This window comes from Macrosteles quadrilineatus, unplaced genomic scaffold (genome assembly GCF_028750875.1).
Source record: "Macrosteles quadrilineatus isolate MER2022 unplaced genomic scaffold, UCM_ALF_1.0 Scaffold_8__2_contigs__length_117827958, whole genome shotgun sequence".
Classification (NCBI taxonomy): Eukaryota; Metazoa; Arthropoda; class Insecta; order Hemiptera; family Cicadellidae; genus Macrosteles; species Macrosteles quadrilineatus.
The window spans coordinates 70336766-70353345 of NW_026542601.1; the positions used below are offsets into that span (position 1 = coordinate 70336766).

The 16580-nt window shown below is 37.9% G+C and overlaps 1 protein-coding gene across 2 annotated transcripts in view; it reads left to right on the top strand.

Annotated features, from left to right (window-relative positions):
• The window catches only part of LOC129001591 (protein rhomboid-like), a 34662-nt gene that overhangs the window by 15330 nt on the left and 2752 nt on the right, over positions 1-16580 (top strand). For both annotated transcript variants that reach the window (XM_054428943.1, XM_054428944.1), the window contains exons 2-7: positions 6864-6976; positions 7954-8071; positions 13522-13664; positions 14598-14710; positions 15666-15766; positions 16154-16208. In XM_054428943.1, coding sequence (XP_054284918.1) covers positions 6864-6976; positions 7954-8071; positions 13522-13664; positions 14598-14710; positions 15666-15766; positions 16154-16208 — 643 coding nt within the window. The remainder of the gene's footprint in view (positions 1-6863; positions 6977-7953; positions 8072-13521; positions 13665-14597; positions 14711-15665; positions 15767-16153; positions 16209-16580) is intronic.

Sequence of the window (16580 nt, forward strand, 5' to 3'; positions counted from 1 at the left end):
GTGGAATTGTGTTGGGTTTATTTAATGTTTAAGCGGGATCCGTTCATGACGTAAATGTTTTTGTTTTGCACATAAAAAAGAAAAACTATGTAATCGTGTACTAAGTTTTAATCTTATAATAAACTGTGTAATGGGACTGTTGAAAAAGTAAGTGGATTAATTGTATGTAAAGAAATCTTACTTGTGGATTATCTAATATTCCTGCACTACAATTCTATTACGTAATTTCGGGTGTGGAGTCCCTTAATCAGTTTCGGATAGTGGGGAATCAATTTTAGTTAGCACAGGCCCACGCATTCGTTTAAAATAAAAACAAAAACAAATTATACATTGAACGCAAAGCATATTTGATTTCCTATTTATTTGCAAGCCCCTAATTTGATTACATGGTAATCTATGTAAAACGTGTCTCTCATAAAAATGACTTTGAAAAACGTGAAAGCCGAGTGTTTCGAAATATGCAACATGCTGTATACTATATAGTTGCAGGTCACTCCAAACTCCAATTCTATTTCGAAATAACTTGTTGAATCACTGCTAAAAATATTGGTTGGCCATATTTGTGTATCAATTTATTTGTGACCGAAAGCCCCGTTTCAATATTTTTATTCAAACAAACATATTTTCCCACCACTGACATGGATTGATGGAACTACACATGAAACCGGAAATAAAAGAATACCGTCAGCCGGTAGTTGAAAGAACAGGTGACACGCATAGGGCGTTACTTTATTCCCATGTTGACCGTGGGAATTTCCATAATGTATCTGCAACGATGAGTGAAAGAGTTGATCTAAACATTTAAAATTGGAATAGGTTAATCTTTATGGATCGTGTAAAAAATATATTGTTATTAATTCGCTAAGGCACTGTTTATAAGTTTTATATTTGTAGAGAAATTAAAAAGAAACCCTTGAAAAATAAAATTTTCTTTTAAAATATTGTTGAAGACCATTGAAAAATTAGTCAAACCCTAAAGGATGAATAATGAGCCGAGCGTCGAGCGAGCTTCGTTTGACGTTTGAGTTTGAGGTTATGTTCGCGACCAGCTGATCGGTCACGTGGTCGCCGGAAACAGCTGATTGCCGGTGGCGCCTCTACCGGAAACATCCACGACATCCTTCTTATCTTCAACTGGATAATCGTCAATCGTCCCATTTACTAATAATTCTTGAGGCAAATTCGTCACCGGTGGAAATTTTCATACGTCATTCTAAGATTGACCAATGGTCGAGGAAATGTTACGTGGCATTTTGTGTCCTGTTTCATACTGTATAGTATAGCCATTGAATTGACAAGTCAGTACAGTAGTCTCCTTGGTACCTTTTAGATATTCAACACTCATCTAGTCATCCTGCATTTGTATTTTGCCTCAAATACGCACGAAGGTGGCGTTGTCTAAAACATATTTAATAACCTAATGATTATTAGCCCAGCCTACTACATTTCAAGAATCGCTTCCAATCATCGTAACTCTGGTCGATTACGATAATTAAATCTGATGATTTACTCGTATTTAAATTTCAAGCTATAGCAAATCACAAGAAAATTCTCAACCTTACCACTAATTCAGTCAATTATCACTGCATATATACATTGCGCGCTTTGCATACTTCCAATTGGTTGTTCATGGTTCAGCCGCCTTCACTGCTACACTGCTACTGGATGTTGATTAATTGATTCGATGTATCACAACACCCTCGACATTCACATGCCTACCAACTGTCATTTGATAAATATCCATATCTTCATTTTGTTGTAATTCGCACATCCCTTGATTCGAATCCAATCCCTTTGTTTTCCATTTATATTTTTCGATAGCAACACGATCCTACATCTCGGGCCGCTCGAGGCGGTACAGCGAATGCTCAATGTTCAATCACTTGTAATCATACACACGATGATTATAAAGACCGACCATGTAAAAGCCGGCCAGTTTACTTGAAGCTCTCCGATTACAAGGTAGGCATACAGTAATTACCTTCCACATTCCTCGGACCCGGCGTGCGGTTGCTACAAAGTACCGGGATCTTCAAACAAAGTCTGCGCATCAAGATCAACATTGTTTTCCGCGATCGTAACTAAGTTTTAAATAGTGATTGCGGTAAGAAAGTACACCTTTAAGGGTTGCTAGGGCCACAATATCTCATAGTATGAGATACCGGCATCGTACAAACAAATTGTTGTACTTGTGAATTCAAGGTTGGTGTATAAACATATTTAACAATCTCGGGACTTACATAAACTGAGGATTTGGAGACGGACTATACTTAACTCAGCCATTCACTTAACAGTTAGATTCAGCTAATAAACTAGAAACTAGAATTTTCTAAAAATTTTTCAGCGCGATTCTTTACCCTTGACTAAAGCTTTCTACACCCTAAATCCCTCTCCCCCGATGTTTGCGTGCCAAACCTCCCTGATAAAATGATATTACAGTACTATCAAGCTACTGCTAACTAACAGAGAATCGCATACAACATGCAGTACAAGCAGCGGTGTGCAGCCTAGCCGTATCTTGTCCATTTACCGCGCCACCTGTCATGTTATCACCCCTTATCACAAGGTCAAGGTCAGTGTGCGATCCCCCCAGCAGAGAAAATAGCCCCGGCGAGACACCTTTTACTGGCTGGGAATCGGTCCAAACTCTTACACTTTCATCTAAGCTATTCTGGGAGACCTGTCGTCTGGTGGACAAATACGTCCGGTGTGGTCGAAATCGATTCCCACTCGATATCGATTGTCAAAGTTTCGATCTAGGATCACAAATACTACTAGTGTTAACAGTCCGTTGTTTGCGAACACAAAGAAAACGGTCAAAAGATCGGTACAATATCAATTACAATATCAATATTAGTAACCAGAGAAAACGCTTATTTGAGCTAGCAACAAATTTGGAGCAACAAGCTTGTACCTGCGTTGCAAAACTGACCGCTGTTGATAACGAGGTGAAGAACGGCGTTCCGCTTTGATTGTTTGTTTCATCGTGAAAAATCAGAAAGCGGAGACATCCAAGGGCTGGTTGGCATTGGGGTCGTCTCTGTATTGTGCATCCTACCTTCACTTGGAAACCTGAGTCGTAGTTTCATAAATAACATTCAGGTCGATATAGTTATCAGATACAATATACACAGGGTGTTTTACTAAAACACAACAAATACAGTAATTACAACTACCGTGGTGGTGTATTTGCAAGCTCAAATAATTAAAAATTGTGTAGGGCCTATTATTGTAGGTCTAAGATTTTTTTGTTTTTTACAGATACGATTTCTTTGAATTTTTGACAATTCTATGAATAGTTGATTTTTAGGTACTGGATACACGCACAAATGGAAACCTAATTTCAAACCTGTACTGGCGTAAAACCCAAATGATTTACTTTAATGTACAATACACAATTTGAGTATGTAGATTCTTATTCACAATAAATTCAAACTCATAGAAAACTATGCAACAATACTTATTGGCTGATCGGCAATGAATGAAGTAAGGTAAACAGGGATATGTTCCAATATATGATTTTTTTGTTAAACAGACAAACAGTGTCTTACGCTACTGTACCTGTATTGGGTTGCGAAAAACACCCGATGTAGTCAAGTGACCAGATAAACGGAGATGTGTGTCCACGTTTGGTCTGGTCACAGTAACAGTTCCAGGGTAGTAACAGTTGCTCCAAGTCACAGTTCATTTGCGTAACCACCCGTGTGTCAGCACGGCGCCTGAGTGGGCAGTCGTGGGTTCGAACATCCGGCCTCACTAACCTCGCCCCTAGTCTGGTCACAGTAACAGTTCCAGGGTAGTAACAGTTGCTCCAAGTCACAGTTCATTTGCGTAACCACCCGTGTGTCAGCACGGCGCCTGAGTGGGCAGTCGTGGGTTCGAACATCCGGCCTCACTAACAGTAACAGTTCCAGGGTAGTAACAGTTGCTCCAAGTCACAGTTCATTTGCGTAACCACCCGTGTGTCAGCACGGCGCCTGAGTGGGCAGTCGTGGGTTCGAACATCCGGCCTCACTAACCTCGCCCCTAGTCTGGTCACAGTAACAGTTCCAGGGTAGTAACAGTTGCTACAAGTCACAGTTCATTTGCGTAACCACCCGTGTGTCAGCACGGCGCCTGAGTGGGCAGTCGTGGGTTCGAACATCCGGCCTCACTAAACAGTAACAGTTCCAGGGTAGTAACAGTTGCTACAAGTCACAGTTCATTTGCGTAACCGTGTGTCAGCACGGCGCCTGAGTGGGCAGTCGTGGGTTCGAACATCCGGCCTCACTAACCTCGCCCCTAGTTTGCATTAAAATATATCACTTTCAACTCACTGTTTTACAATCACAGCAAAGACTCGATCGAACTATTTACTTAATGACTAATTAGCTCAATAATCTACTTGACAGTTATTTGTAAACCATATATAACCACACGTTACATACTCTGACTAAATTTACACTACGGAGGAACTCTAAAATTTCACTGATATGATTTTTTAATTATATACCTGTTCAATAAATCCTTAACATAATGATTTGAAGATTCAATGAAATTGACAACCGAAGGTCAATAAAAACAAACATTCAAATAAACCAGATTGGGAAGTTGGTGTTTGTCCACTGCCAGTCTCCCGAGTTAGGTAATAAAGTAAAAAGGGAAATATCATCAATTCGTAGGCAGCACTGGTGGTCCGTTTATTATTCCGATGCCTTGAATAAAACACAACACACCCCCTCTTTACCATGAGAAACTGTTCTGTGACTCTATTTACTTCAATTTGGGTGATTCGTTTTCAATTTAAGTTTCGTTATCCCGATGTCAAATAAAACTCATATATTCACCGCTTGACATGGCCGAAACTCAGACCATCAATCGCTAAAATCCAACTCTGACGTTGGTGAGATTAATAGATGTATTTTTAAAAATAAGACGTATATAACTTTGAATCCAACTCGAGATATGTAATATTTTTTGCGACTCGCCCTGATTTCATGATGAATTCCGCTTCGGTACCTTTTAATTTCAACTTCTTTCTTCTCAACAACAATACGCTGCGCCAACTTTAATACTTCCTTTTTAATCTTCCCTTTTGGGTGTCATTTGAATTTCTACATTCTACCATTCGAGTACAGTCTTCTATTTACGGGTTTGACTTTAATATTAAAGTTTGAACTTTTCATGTTCCAATTAGAACCATTGTTCGACTGTTTTGTTTATTTGTTGGTTTTAAATTGCTATACACAAAATTATTCAACCAGTATCCACCATTCATAAAATGGGGGAAAGAATGACATATACAATGTGAAAATATACTTGTTTGTTTGTTTTTCTGGAAATTGATTGTAAGAGTCGATATTTTGGTAACTATTAGCCTAACTATGGATCGATTCTCGTCGCCACCCCAAAGTGTAAAAATACACTTCTATGGATTATCATAGATGAAGTAATTCATCTATGGTATTATATTGCTACGATCTTCCAATAATCATTAATAGAAATCATATTGCACTAAGATAGAGGACACACTGTAAAAATTAACCGGGTTGATTACGACTGTTCAAAATTAAGCTGAAATACATTGTCAGGCTTCATAGCTTTCTAAGAAAACTGACCAACAGCGTTCAATTTGTTTGGGAACGGTCCAAATCCTGGTCTTTGTATTATCTAATGCTGACGTGTTATTAACGAAACATTTTATTACCCAGGACACGAGACACGACCCTTAAAAACTTGGAGTGTTTGGTGAGTCAACGTGAGAAATCAAAAATACAAGTGACAAGGTTAAGGATATCCTTTTACTCTTGCACAACATGGAATTCCCTGTTGTGCGAAGTATGAACTAGACTTGTGTACACCAGTAGGACTGCCAGATGTAATACTGTTTTACAGACATTCTTCATTGTTGATTCTGATTTAATCATGCAGTTGTCCTAATCCACGCCGAAATATCATCCATCTATGTACCAAATACTAACAATATAACTCCATAGTGTCTCAAATGTTTGACACAACTCGACAACCACAGCGGCTTGTAGCTTCTGATCTGACTTTGTAATTCGGGGATTCCATTCAAAAGTAGTTTGCCTTCTAAGAAGCCGCACTAAATTCTACACACGCTTGTGGTTGTAGTCAGCATGCGCGGGCATTTCGACTCCTGTGAGGAATAAACGGGCAGCGCATGACGCTATGCGACGACACCGACGACACTCGAAACTGGCGTATACCTCTCGAAATATCTTCCGAACTGAGTTTGTTACAACAACAGAAACGTTGGATTAAACAGTTCCCGAGTTTTGACGTTGGGTTGTTTATACGAACGGATGCTGCAGATTCAGCTATATTTCAACTGGTTTGGGTGTTGAAGAAGGAAAATAGTTGAAAAATGGTTGATTGTGATGCCAATACACCTTGCTGATGGAGAAAATACTATTGATAGTATCGTCGTAGTGTCAATTCAAAGCGAGACACTTCGTGTGAATTCACAGAACCCAAACTTTGATTCTGCCGAATCATGTACCAGGTGATCGGTGGCGACAGTTTTCCATATCCTCCCCGGAGGTCCTCACCATGGATGTCCGGATGACAATGAACACCGGAAGTCCTACAATGCTGCCAGGTGCTTCCGGTGTAGCACGCGCCGCTTCCGCCCACTTCCGGCGATCGTCGCACGTCGTGTCCATTCAGAATTTTACGAATGTGGTATTTTCATTGTTGTTGCCTCCTTCCAGGCGATGCCGGGTGAAATAAGGTGCATATCAATGGAAACTACCAAGTCAAACCTAAAATATTCCCATGGTTCGGCAATTGTACAGTATCGCTATCCTGCAATGCATACTCTTGTAGTATACTTGTTTAATTTGACCTTGTTATTGTTACAGATGAGTGGTAAACGGACCCGCAGCTTTAAGTGTGCGGTCCACCACAGAGACGGCGAGGTGAGCAGCGAGAACGACTTCCACGTGCTGTTGGAGGAACCACCGCTGTTCCGCAGGTAAAACCAACATTTAGAGAATAATTGTTGGGGATCGTTTGGGTAAAGTGGAGGGAATGAAAGGGAATAATGTGAGAATGCGGTAGTTGACAGCGTCAATCCAAAAATTGTAATAAGAATAAGTACCGAGATGTTCTTTTCATTAGTTTGGGGAGGTGCTAATGCTGTTGTTCTGCTTTGGCTGAAAGGGGTTTTCAAGGAGGTAGAGCGTGTAAAGCTGCGATCACGTAGTATTTTTGTAAAATGTTGCGATTGCAAAAGACGTAAGGAAAAAGAAAAAATACCATACACATTTTTGCGACTGAGAAAGAAAAAGATAATTTGACGTGACTACACATTATTTTTTGATGTGGAATAAACGATTAAAGTAATGGAGGAAATACAACTATGGGGTTTTTGAAGTTTCCTGGCTAATAACGCTGTGTGAAGAGATTGTCTGTGAAAATAAAGAGATAAGGGAAAACGTGTTCTACGGACCATGTATTTTATGATGTTTTGAGGAAATTTCTAAACACTAATGGGAGAATGTAAAGGTAAAACATAATTAGTAAATGTATTGGCAAAGGGGGTTGCGAACAGGGGGATGAATGATAAGGAAAAAGAATGTACAAAGAAGTTTTCCCCTTGAAATCAATTGAATAAATAATTAATCAAAAATGAATATTCATGTAGTCCCAATGAAATAGATCAACAATTTTCAATGATACCAGTTTACCTCAACGTTTACCAGTTACGTGTTCAAGAACTGAGCATATTCAGAATTAACATGTTTATTTGTTGGCTATTTCAGGAATAGAACCGAATCGGTATTTTTGGATTCTTCACTCAAGAGAGTTATTTTTAGTGTATCGCATTAAGCTACTGGTATTCTTTTGTTTAGTATTTACAATCAATGCTACCTGGCATGCAGACGGTATTGGGTTGTGTTTTGTTCATGTTCGCAACAGCGTTACCTTTATGCAATTTGCTTGTTTCAGGATGGTACAAATCATCGCAGATGAGTTCCTCACAGAGGAAAGAGATAGGAAATACTACGCGGACAACTACAAGTGTTACCCCCCGCCGTTCTTCATTTTATTCATAACTGTTGTGGAGGTGAGTTATTTCCTTTTACCTTGCTTTTTAGATTATTTATCTCCATTGTAGAATTTAATGTGAAATACATTGATATAATACTTACTTGCTACATGTGATCAAGTTTTAAGCTATTGCTATCCTTGAGAGTGTTATAACCCACTTCGACAGTTGATACTGTAATTTTGTTTCATTGGTTTCACTAGGCACTTGCCTGATGTAATTTGAATCACATAATTTTCAATCATATTGAAGACGAATCTCTAAAATTTGTAAACATCTTTTTAAAAAACCCTATGATAACATGAGTCCGTACAGAAAAATCTCATTACATATTCACGTGTCGCAGCTAGTCAACACGTAAACATATGTACAAGAAGCTCGACTTCAAATCTCTCCAATCACAAATACACTGTAATGGCTTTAATCTCCGTGATAACGTTGATACCAGGTGGTCCAAGCCGAGCTGTTGGTCCTCCTATCTAGAAAAAAGAATTGGTCTTTCAGATGAGAACTGTCAGCGAATTTGAGAACTATCTCCACGCCGATGCGATGGTAAAATTTCATTGTAATTCCGCTCATACAAAAGGTTAGAGCAATTGTGCAATTACTGGCCCAATAATAGGCAATTTAGTAGAATCCAATGCAGCTGTAAAAAATGATTTGGAGACTCCAATGTCAACACCTGCGCAGAAAATATTTAGATTTTTAAAATCTAAAGATTTCGTTTATATTTGAAAACTATTTATTTAAATGTCATTTGCAGAAATACAAACCCACCCCAAAACAGAACCCTGAGTTTCATCAGATAAACTCTGCACCGACATCTGGTCTAGGGGCTGCTTCTCTTCTGGTTCTGTTTCCCTAAATGTGAACGTAAAGTCATATTTCACAGCGCAGGCGCGCCGTCCACTTCCGGTTGCTAATTGATGCGCTTCCACTAGAGCACTTCCGGTTTTTAATTTTACGAAATCCTATTCCAGTTTAACGATGCGTGCCTTAATTTGCCTTGGAATTGAGCCCGCCACGCTGATAGGATAATTTAAAAGCCATCTTTTACACGCAAGTATTGGTTTCAGCCTCTAGTTTGGGAAGCAATATATAAATACAGTACACGTGTTTTATGGATATAAACTATGTAAAACATTTGCTCGTATATACATTTTTTACAATAAAATATTAGAGAGAAGAACAAACTAACTCAATACTACTCGCTGGTCAAATAGCACATCTCTAGAAATCCTTCAACCCAACGTAGTTTAACAAGTCAATTAAGGCTCCGCACAATCTTCTGAATTTATCACCTTTGTACAACAAAAGGAAATCCGATTTAACGACCGGAGTGATAAATGGTGTTAATATCCTCCGTAATCTAAAGAGGGGTCCGAGTATGATCCCTATATTGCAATAAGGGAAGGAACAAGGATTGTGCGCCTAGGAACGGCGGACGGCGGACTAAGTTGTCAAGTAACGACTATGTAGACAAGGAATGTAGAATATGTAGACAAGAAACGCCGGACCGAAATATAGCGTGTCTAGGCGGTCTATTTCAGACGTGATTCTGACACCTTTTGTTTTTGTCTAAAGCTTTGAAGTGTTTGAATGACGTTTGTATACTCGAATGGCGAGTGTTGCTCAAAGATGTTAGTTCTGACAGATTTGGGTTTGAGGTAGTAAAAGTGGAAATGCTTAAAAGTTATGTAGAGTAAATTTGTCTACGTAAGATTTAGTATTACTATTAATTGTTTCTTCAAAGTGGCATCCTAGATCATTGACTTAAAACACGTTAATGTTTGACTTTTAAAACACCTGTCAAGAATAAATTAGTTACGTTAGATTTAGACATTCAACGAATTAATGCTTTTTATTTTTCATATTCATTCTCGCGACGATGTTGTATAGTTTATAACCGCTATTCAAAATTAGACCCAGTCCGCCTAAAAATTCCTTGACAATAAGTTAGGCTAACTGTTTTTATTTGTTGAAAATTCAATATTGATTTCATATCTGTCTCTAATGTTGTTGTTGCTATTAAACAAAGAATATAGCGTAAAATAATCTAAACCTAAAAGATTCCATCCTCACATGTATATAAATATTTGTAGTTTTGTCAAGGCGTGAGTCGCGAACTTATGGTCAAAGGAAACCGAAAGTCGCAATCCTTATTCGCAGTTTATTTTCTTCCAGACAATATTTACAGTCCGCAGCTGTTTTTACTCCCGCTTATCCGGCCAGTTAAGATTGAGTCGTTTTCCGCTGATTCGCACCGCCTCAGTGACTGTGTGTGGCCCCTCAGCCTCTTTTGTTGTCGTTTTTCTCCGCGTAACAAAAAACATCGCCCGTGCCCCCTCCCCCTCCTTGCCCACGGTCATCAGCTGTGAGGTGAGGGGGGGGGGGCGCCGACAGACGGTAATCACTTCATCACAATCAGCTATCAACAATCACACCGCCGCCACCGCCACCGAGATCAATCAGATGTTTTCGGTAATTGAATCTCATGGAGGCAGTGACAGTGACACGTGATTGTTATGGCTGTGGGAAATGTTGACCAGGTGTCGGTTCGATTGTGATTTAATTGTTGTCGCTCTGAGTTATTATGTAACAAGAAGCAATTCTATATTCGATAACGTGGTGTTGATTTAATATGACACGCAAATTTCTTGCGCGCGTTAATTTTTAAGGTTAAATGTTTTTACGCAGTTAAAGAGTTCAACTTGACTATATTTGTTTACTTTCCATTAACTTAGCCAACCGGTTGGTCTACAATATTCGTAAAACATGTGCTTTTACACTTCAGTAGACATAAGTGACTAACGTCTACATTTTTAAAACAACCATACTGAAAGTTAACACAACACTAAGTTGAATGTATTACTGAATGTAATACAAGTTTTGTTTTGTTTATTCTAGAATGAGGATGAATGTGTGCCAGTTTTTTTGTTCAATATATATTGTCCTACTATCCACCCTCGTCGCATTGCGTGCCGTTTCCCAGTCAGCCCGAGTATAAACTCGCCCTGCGTGGAGATAATCATAAAGCCCCTTCCCATCCCTTCGCCTTACTTTTACTCTGTGGTCATAAATTCACCCAATTTATCTACTCTTGGGGAAATTGCGAAGGAAAGTTTTACTGAAATGAGCAGTGGTTTTATGTATGCAATTTTAATAATAAGGTGGAAAACTTTCCGTCCAAGAAAATAATAGTTTTGATAACATGATTCTTTATTACGAATACTTAGTTTATAACTGTGCAATATATGCAATTCTCCTTGAAGTATTGGGTGACAGAAGTAGGGTTTACACCGGTATCTTATTTGCTCAACTGTTGATACTGGAACAGCGCAAAAACGACCCAGCCAATAAAATACCCAACAATTTGTCTACGATGTTTTGAGTGTGTTTTCCCGCGACAATATTAGTTTTGGGGATGTAAAAAGTCCGTAATTTGTCAAAATGTCTGGAGGGGGTTTGGGTCGTCAGGTGGTAGGACCGTTGAGGATGTAAATTTGGAACGTGCCTAGGGGGAGGGTCATTTCGGGACACCCTCTTCCGCATTTCGAGAAATCCGTGAATTATTGGGCGGGCTGCCGCACATGTGGTATTGCATGTTAAATGGCGCCTGTCTACTGTGGGGCGGTATTTTTGTACTTTTAATGAATTTACGTAATTGAAACGTTGAAAGAATCCACATGAATTACCACATGTGTATTAATTGCTAAACGTCTGTTGTGGCCAATACTCACTTTAGTCGATATATTTTTGATGTTCAATTCAAATTTGTCTGTATATTTTTAATAAGCTCACAACTTATCACTGGTCGTTTACCACGAAACAATTGCAATAGATTTTTGTTTCTTTTACAAAACAAATATATCCAACAAGTTATCGCTGAGGACGTCATGAGTCGCAATAATCTATGCAGTTGTATAAAAATACAGTTTGTGATAACGGTATAATGCCGTTGTTGATATGAGTTGGTTGCATCGATCTCTAACAATACAACTAGTATTGCAGTAGAGATCGATGGTTGGTTGTACAGTATTGCTCCGTGGGCCTCAACCGCAACACATATGCGTGCTGCGGAATGATTTATAGCGATTGCAGGCGCACCAGCGTTGTCTCGACATGTACACAATATGGGTTACCGGTACAGTATTTGTTAAAAAAATGTCGGACATTTTTTGCTTTCGAAAAATGAAAAATTACATCAATTACAAATTATTAACGCCGGTGTGATTCGGAAATACATAATTATTTAGGCTAATCTCCACTAGCATACAAATGAATGTTTTCAGTTGCAAGCTGAGTGCATTGACTATACACCTCTACTATACATTGACTATACACCTCGTAGAGGTGTATAGTCAATGCTGAGTGTTTTCAGCTGCAAACTGAATATTTACAGCTGGTGATGCGCATATTACCAAGTCCCTACTGATGCTACTGGTATTGATTATACTTTTCGTTTAACAATGCACGAGTCCTAAATAAATTATCACCTGGTATTTCAGTTCGTGTGACGGAAGTAGTTAATTTCCCCAGTACCATTTCCGGCTGGTAATCTTGGTTTCCCCAAAGAATCTCAATTAAGGTGTTCGTGTGTTTCATCAGTTGTTTGTATTCCTGTGTCCGTAGATTACATCTTTCTTGCTTGTTGTCAGATTCATAATTCCATGTTTTTGTTTTAAAGTATCACGTTGTTGATTGTTCTTTTATCCACCTAGAATCTTGTTATTACAATTATATGTACGTACATACTCGGGCGGCAATTCAACGTCAAAATAGTTTTAATTATAAAAAACATACATTTTTAACCCAGTTTTTAACTTTACATTATTTACAAATAAGGATTGTGCGAGTTGACCATGATTTAAGATGAAAGGCATTCTTACAATAATAGATCAAGATACTTGAGGGGTATTAATATTTCAATGGAGGTTCTTACTTAAGAATTAAATGCTTATTTTTCTAATAAATAATTCAAAAATACTTTATAAAAAAATAACCATCATGAAATGGTACTTTCATAGTGATTTCTAAACGGAATTTCATTGTTTTTTTAATATCCTTGATTGCTCAAAATATTTCTTTTAACAAGAAGAAAGTTATTTATTTGTGCAAGCATACAAATAAAACGTAGGTAATCAAGTTTAAGATTTCTTTGTAATTTTTTTTTTGACTGAAGTCAAAATTGTATCACATAAAAATGCCAAGTGCTGTATATACTTAAAATGATTTGGTGGTAAGAAGCACTGTCTGTGGTAAAAAATTGGTATAAAAAAATTGTCTGTGGTACATTAAATAATAATTCTAAGTACCATAGCTTAACCCTCCATATTGGCAAATATAAAAGAAAATTTAGTCTGGTTTACCTCTCTTATATTCGTTATGTTTTTATTTTACTTTGACAATTACATAACCTTCATAACTTTACAGTTACTTACTGAAACTAATCTCATACATTGTTCCAGTTGGGGTTCTTCACTTACTACACAATTGCCAATGGAGAGATCAACCCCAGTGGCCCTGTTCCAATAGACAGTATCTTCATATACAGACCAGACAAGCGGTTAGAACTCTGGAGGTTCTTCTTCTACATGGTGCTGCATGCTGGGTATGTAACCACTCAGAGAAATCAATTAATTAACAAATTAAGATGAGTAAATAACTTTGTAACTGAGTAAATAACCAGTTGTAACAGTTGTGTTGGTTATAGTTGATGCACTTTGTGTACCTAGGTATTTTAAGCGGAATATGAATACAGAATGAGGGAGTGAATAGTATAATGATGTGTGTGTGTTGCTTGTTTGTGTATTTTTGTTACTGACTAAGATCAGCTGGATTTAGTTTTGAAGCATCCCATCAAACACAGCTACTGACTTTGCTCAGGATCAAGTTCTAATTGTTCAACAAGCAACGATAAATGAAAACCACCATTCCTTTAACTAATCTCAATCTCATCAGATATGACTCAAAGGTGGGTGGGTTGGTTTGACGGACTTACCTTTTAGCAAGATGTAACACTTTAAAGTTTTTCTAATATGTAATAAGTAACTTTTACCAACACACTCGAAAATCCGTCCAAAGCTAACAATCAAAAGTCACATTGCATTTGCTGAGTTTGGGGCTCGCCATGTGCAACAGTCCATGGCCCCCACAAGACTGGGGATGATGCAACTCTGGTCATTTTCATGTGCAACACACAGCTTTTATTATTTAGTAGTTTTTGTTTGATTTGTCTATAATTTCAAATGAAATCTCTTACTTCTGTGAACTGTCTTGTTGCTACCATTTCAATATTGGTGGTAAATAGGAACCAAATATTGAAATATGCGTTTAACACATTTTCATTTGAACCATCAAAATTTTAGGGGGTGGACAGGTAGGATGGTGGACCCAAAACTCCACGGATTTGGTAATCTTGACCAGTTTGGGGGGGGGGTATTTCCCTTGGGGGGATGGGCACCCCTGGTGGACAACATGAAGTTTGACTACATCAAAGGGATATGTTCCTGGTGTGCTGATTGAGATTTTTGTTTTTCTACAGTTGGCTGCACCTCCTGTTCAATCTGTTGGTTCAAGTGTTGGTAGGCCTACCTCTAGAGATGGTCCATGGGTCACTGAGGATAGGCACTGTCTACATGGCCGGTGTACTAGCAGGTAAGCTAACTGTCATGTTCTATAAAAGTTATTTGGAGGTTAAAACATTATGATAAAAATATATGTCAATCAAAATAATATTGTAAGAACAAACTTTTCTTGGAAATTTTGCACCCCTAAAAACTTGGCACACTGCTACACCCCAGTCAGCCCATTTACACAAAGTGGGCCACCTTCTCCGTAACTGACATCTTCTCCGTGAATAAGAATCCTTTCCTACCTCTTCAACTTTCAAGAAATCTTTTAACAGCTGACTGAGTAGCCTAGTGCTCGGGTGTTTTGCTGGGTAGTGGGTTATAGTGCTCGCCTTCAAATCTAAAGGTTGCAGATTCAACCCGTGTGATTAATTCTGGATTCAAATGCAGGTTGGACTATCAATTACTGGGGGAAAGAATCCCTTAAGTGGCTTGTTTGGTCTAATTCGTTACAGAAAGCATAATAAATTTCAAAAAATGTTAAAACAACATTTTAGTTTGATCATTTCTCAAAGAGAGAGAATGCCATTTTACCCCTTTCCCTACTCAAATTGTGCCTTAGTTATGTAACAAGCTCAGCTGTTGGATACCATAGACTAACCAACACAAGAAGACTACTCATCCCATTATAAATTTTGAAGCTCGTTTTTCGTGTCTAGTTAATGAACGTCGACACTGATCGCTACCCGGTAGTGTAGGCGAAATTTTGTTTCTAGTATTTTAGGGTTATTTTCATGATTTGTGCTTTACTTTTTGGTTAAATATAACTAGGAGACCAGTTATTGTTTATCGTTTTGTTTGGTTAAACAAGGTTTTAATTGACTTAAATAACAAGAAACAAATTGTTAACAAAACACAACCTCTACAGTGACGTATAGAACTATCAATAAAATTTGCTTCAGCTGTTCTATAAGGATGAGGAATCTATTAAGGAGTGTGTTTTATCTATGGTGATATATTACAAGTTGTTTGTTCCGCAGGTTCACTCGGAACGTCGGTGTTTGACACAGACGTTTATCTGGTGGGAGCGTCGGGAGGAGTTTATGCCCTTTTAGCAGCTCATCTTGCCAATGTCTTGCTGGTATGTTTGCTTTTCATCCTGAGTGTAGTAGGCTTAGGGTTGAAGCTTTAATATTGTGTTGGAACACAAAGATTTTGAAAAAAATTATCTTATTTATGAAGGAAATGTTTGAAGTGTAATAACTAAATAAATTAACAACTTTGGAGATTTTCTTGTAGCAGATTATAGTTGAAAAAGATTCTATGACGAGATATATTTTATTCAACTAAAATTAATCAGGAAAGCCATATTAAAAATACAGTGGTGTTTTAGTAACAGTTTTCACAATTTTTTTTTTGTAAATTCCTTGGTATGACAACATATGTTATTATTTGTTGCTTAGAAAAGAGTTTACATTTAACTTCTTTACTACAGTGTATCTAATTTGTAATGTTTTTTTTTTTTCAGAATTACAGCAACATGGAGTTTGGCACTGTTCGTCTGGTTGGCATTTTCATTGTTGGTAAGTAATAAATAAGCGTTTATTCTCACTATGTTAGGCTTGTGGCATTTAAAAATCTTTAAAACTTATAACTTTCCTTAATTTGAGACCAAGCACTATTCTCATTAATAATTCCAACCGAACTGGTTTGGATTTAGTAAAAGTTAGCGCCCTAGTTATCTATTGAAAGGTTTAGTACCTATACCTTAAGTGTATTTGGGAATTTAATAAGTACCTGCAACAAAGACAAACCTTGAGAGATGATTGTATGGGTGAAAAGTATTACGGCATAACATTGGAAACAAACAAAACAAAAATGACATTTTAAGATTAAAGCATTAAATATACGTGTATGTTGTGGTGTTTACCAGATTATCAGGTCAGACGTCACAG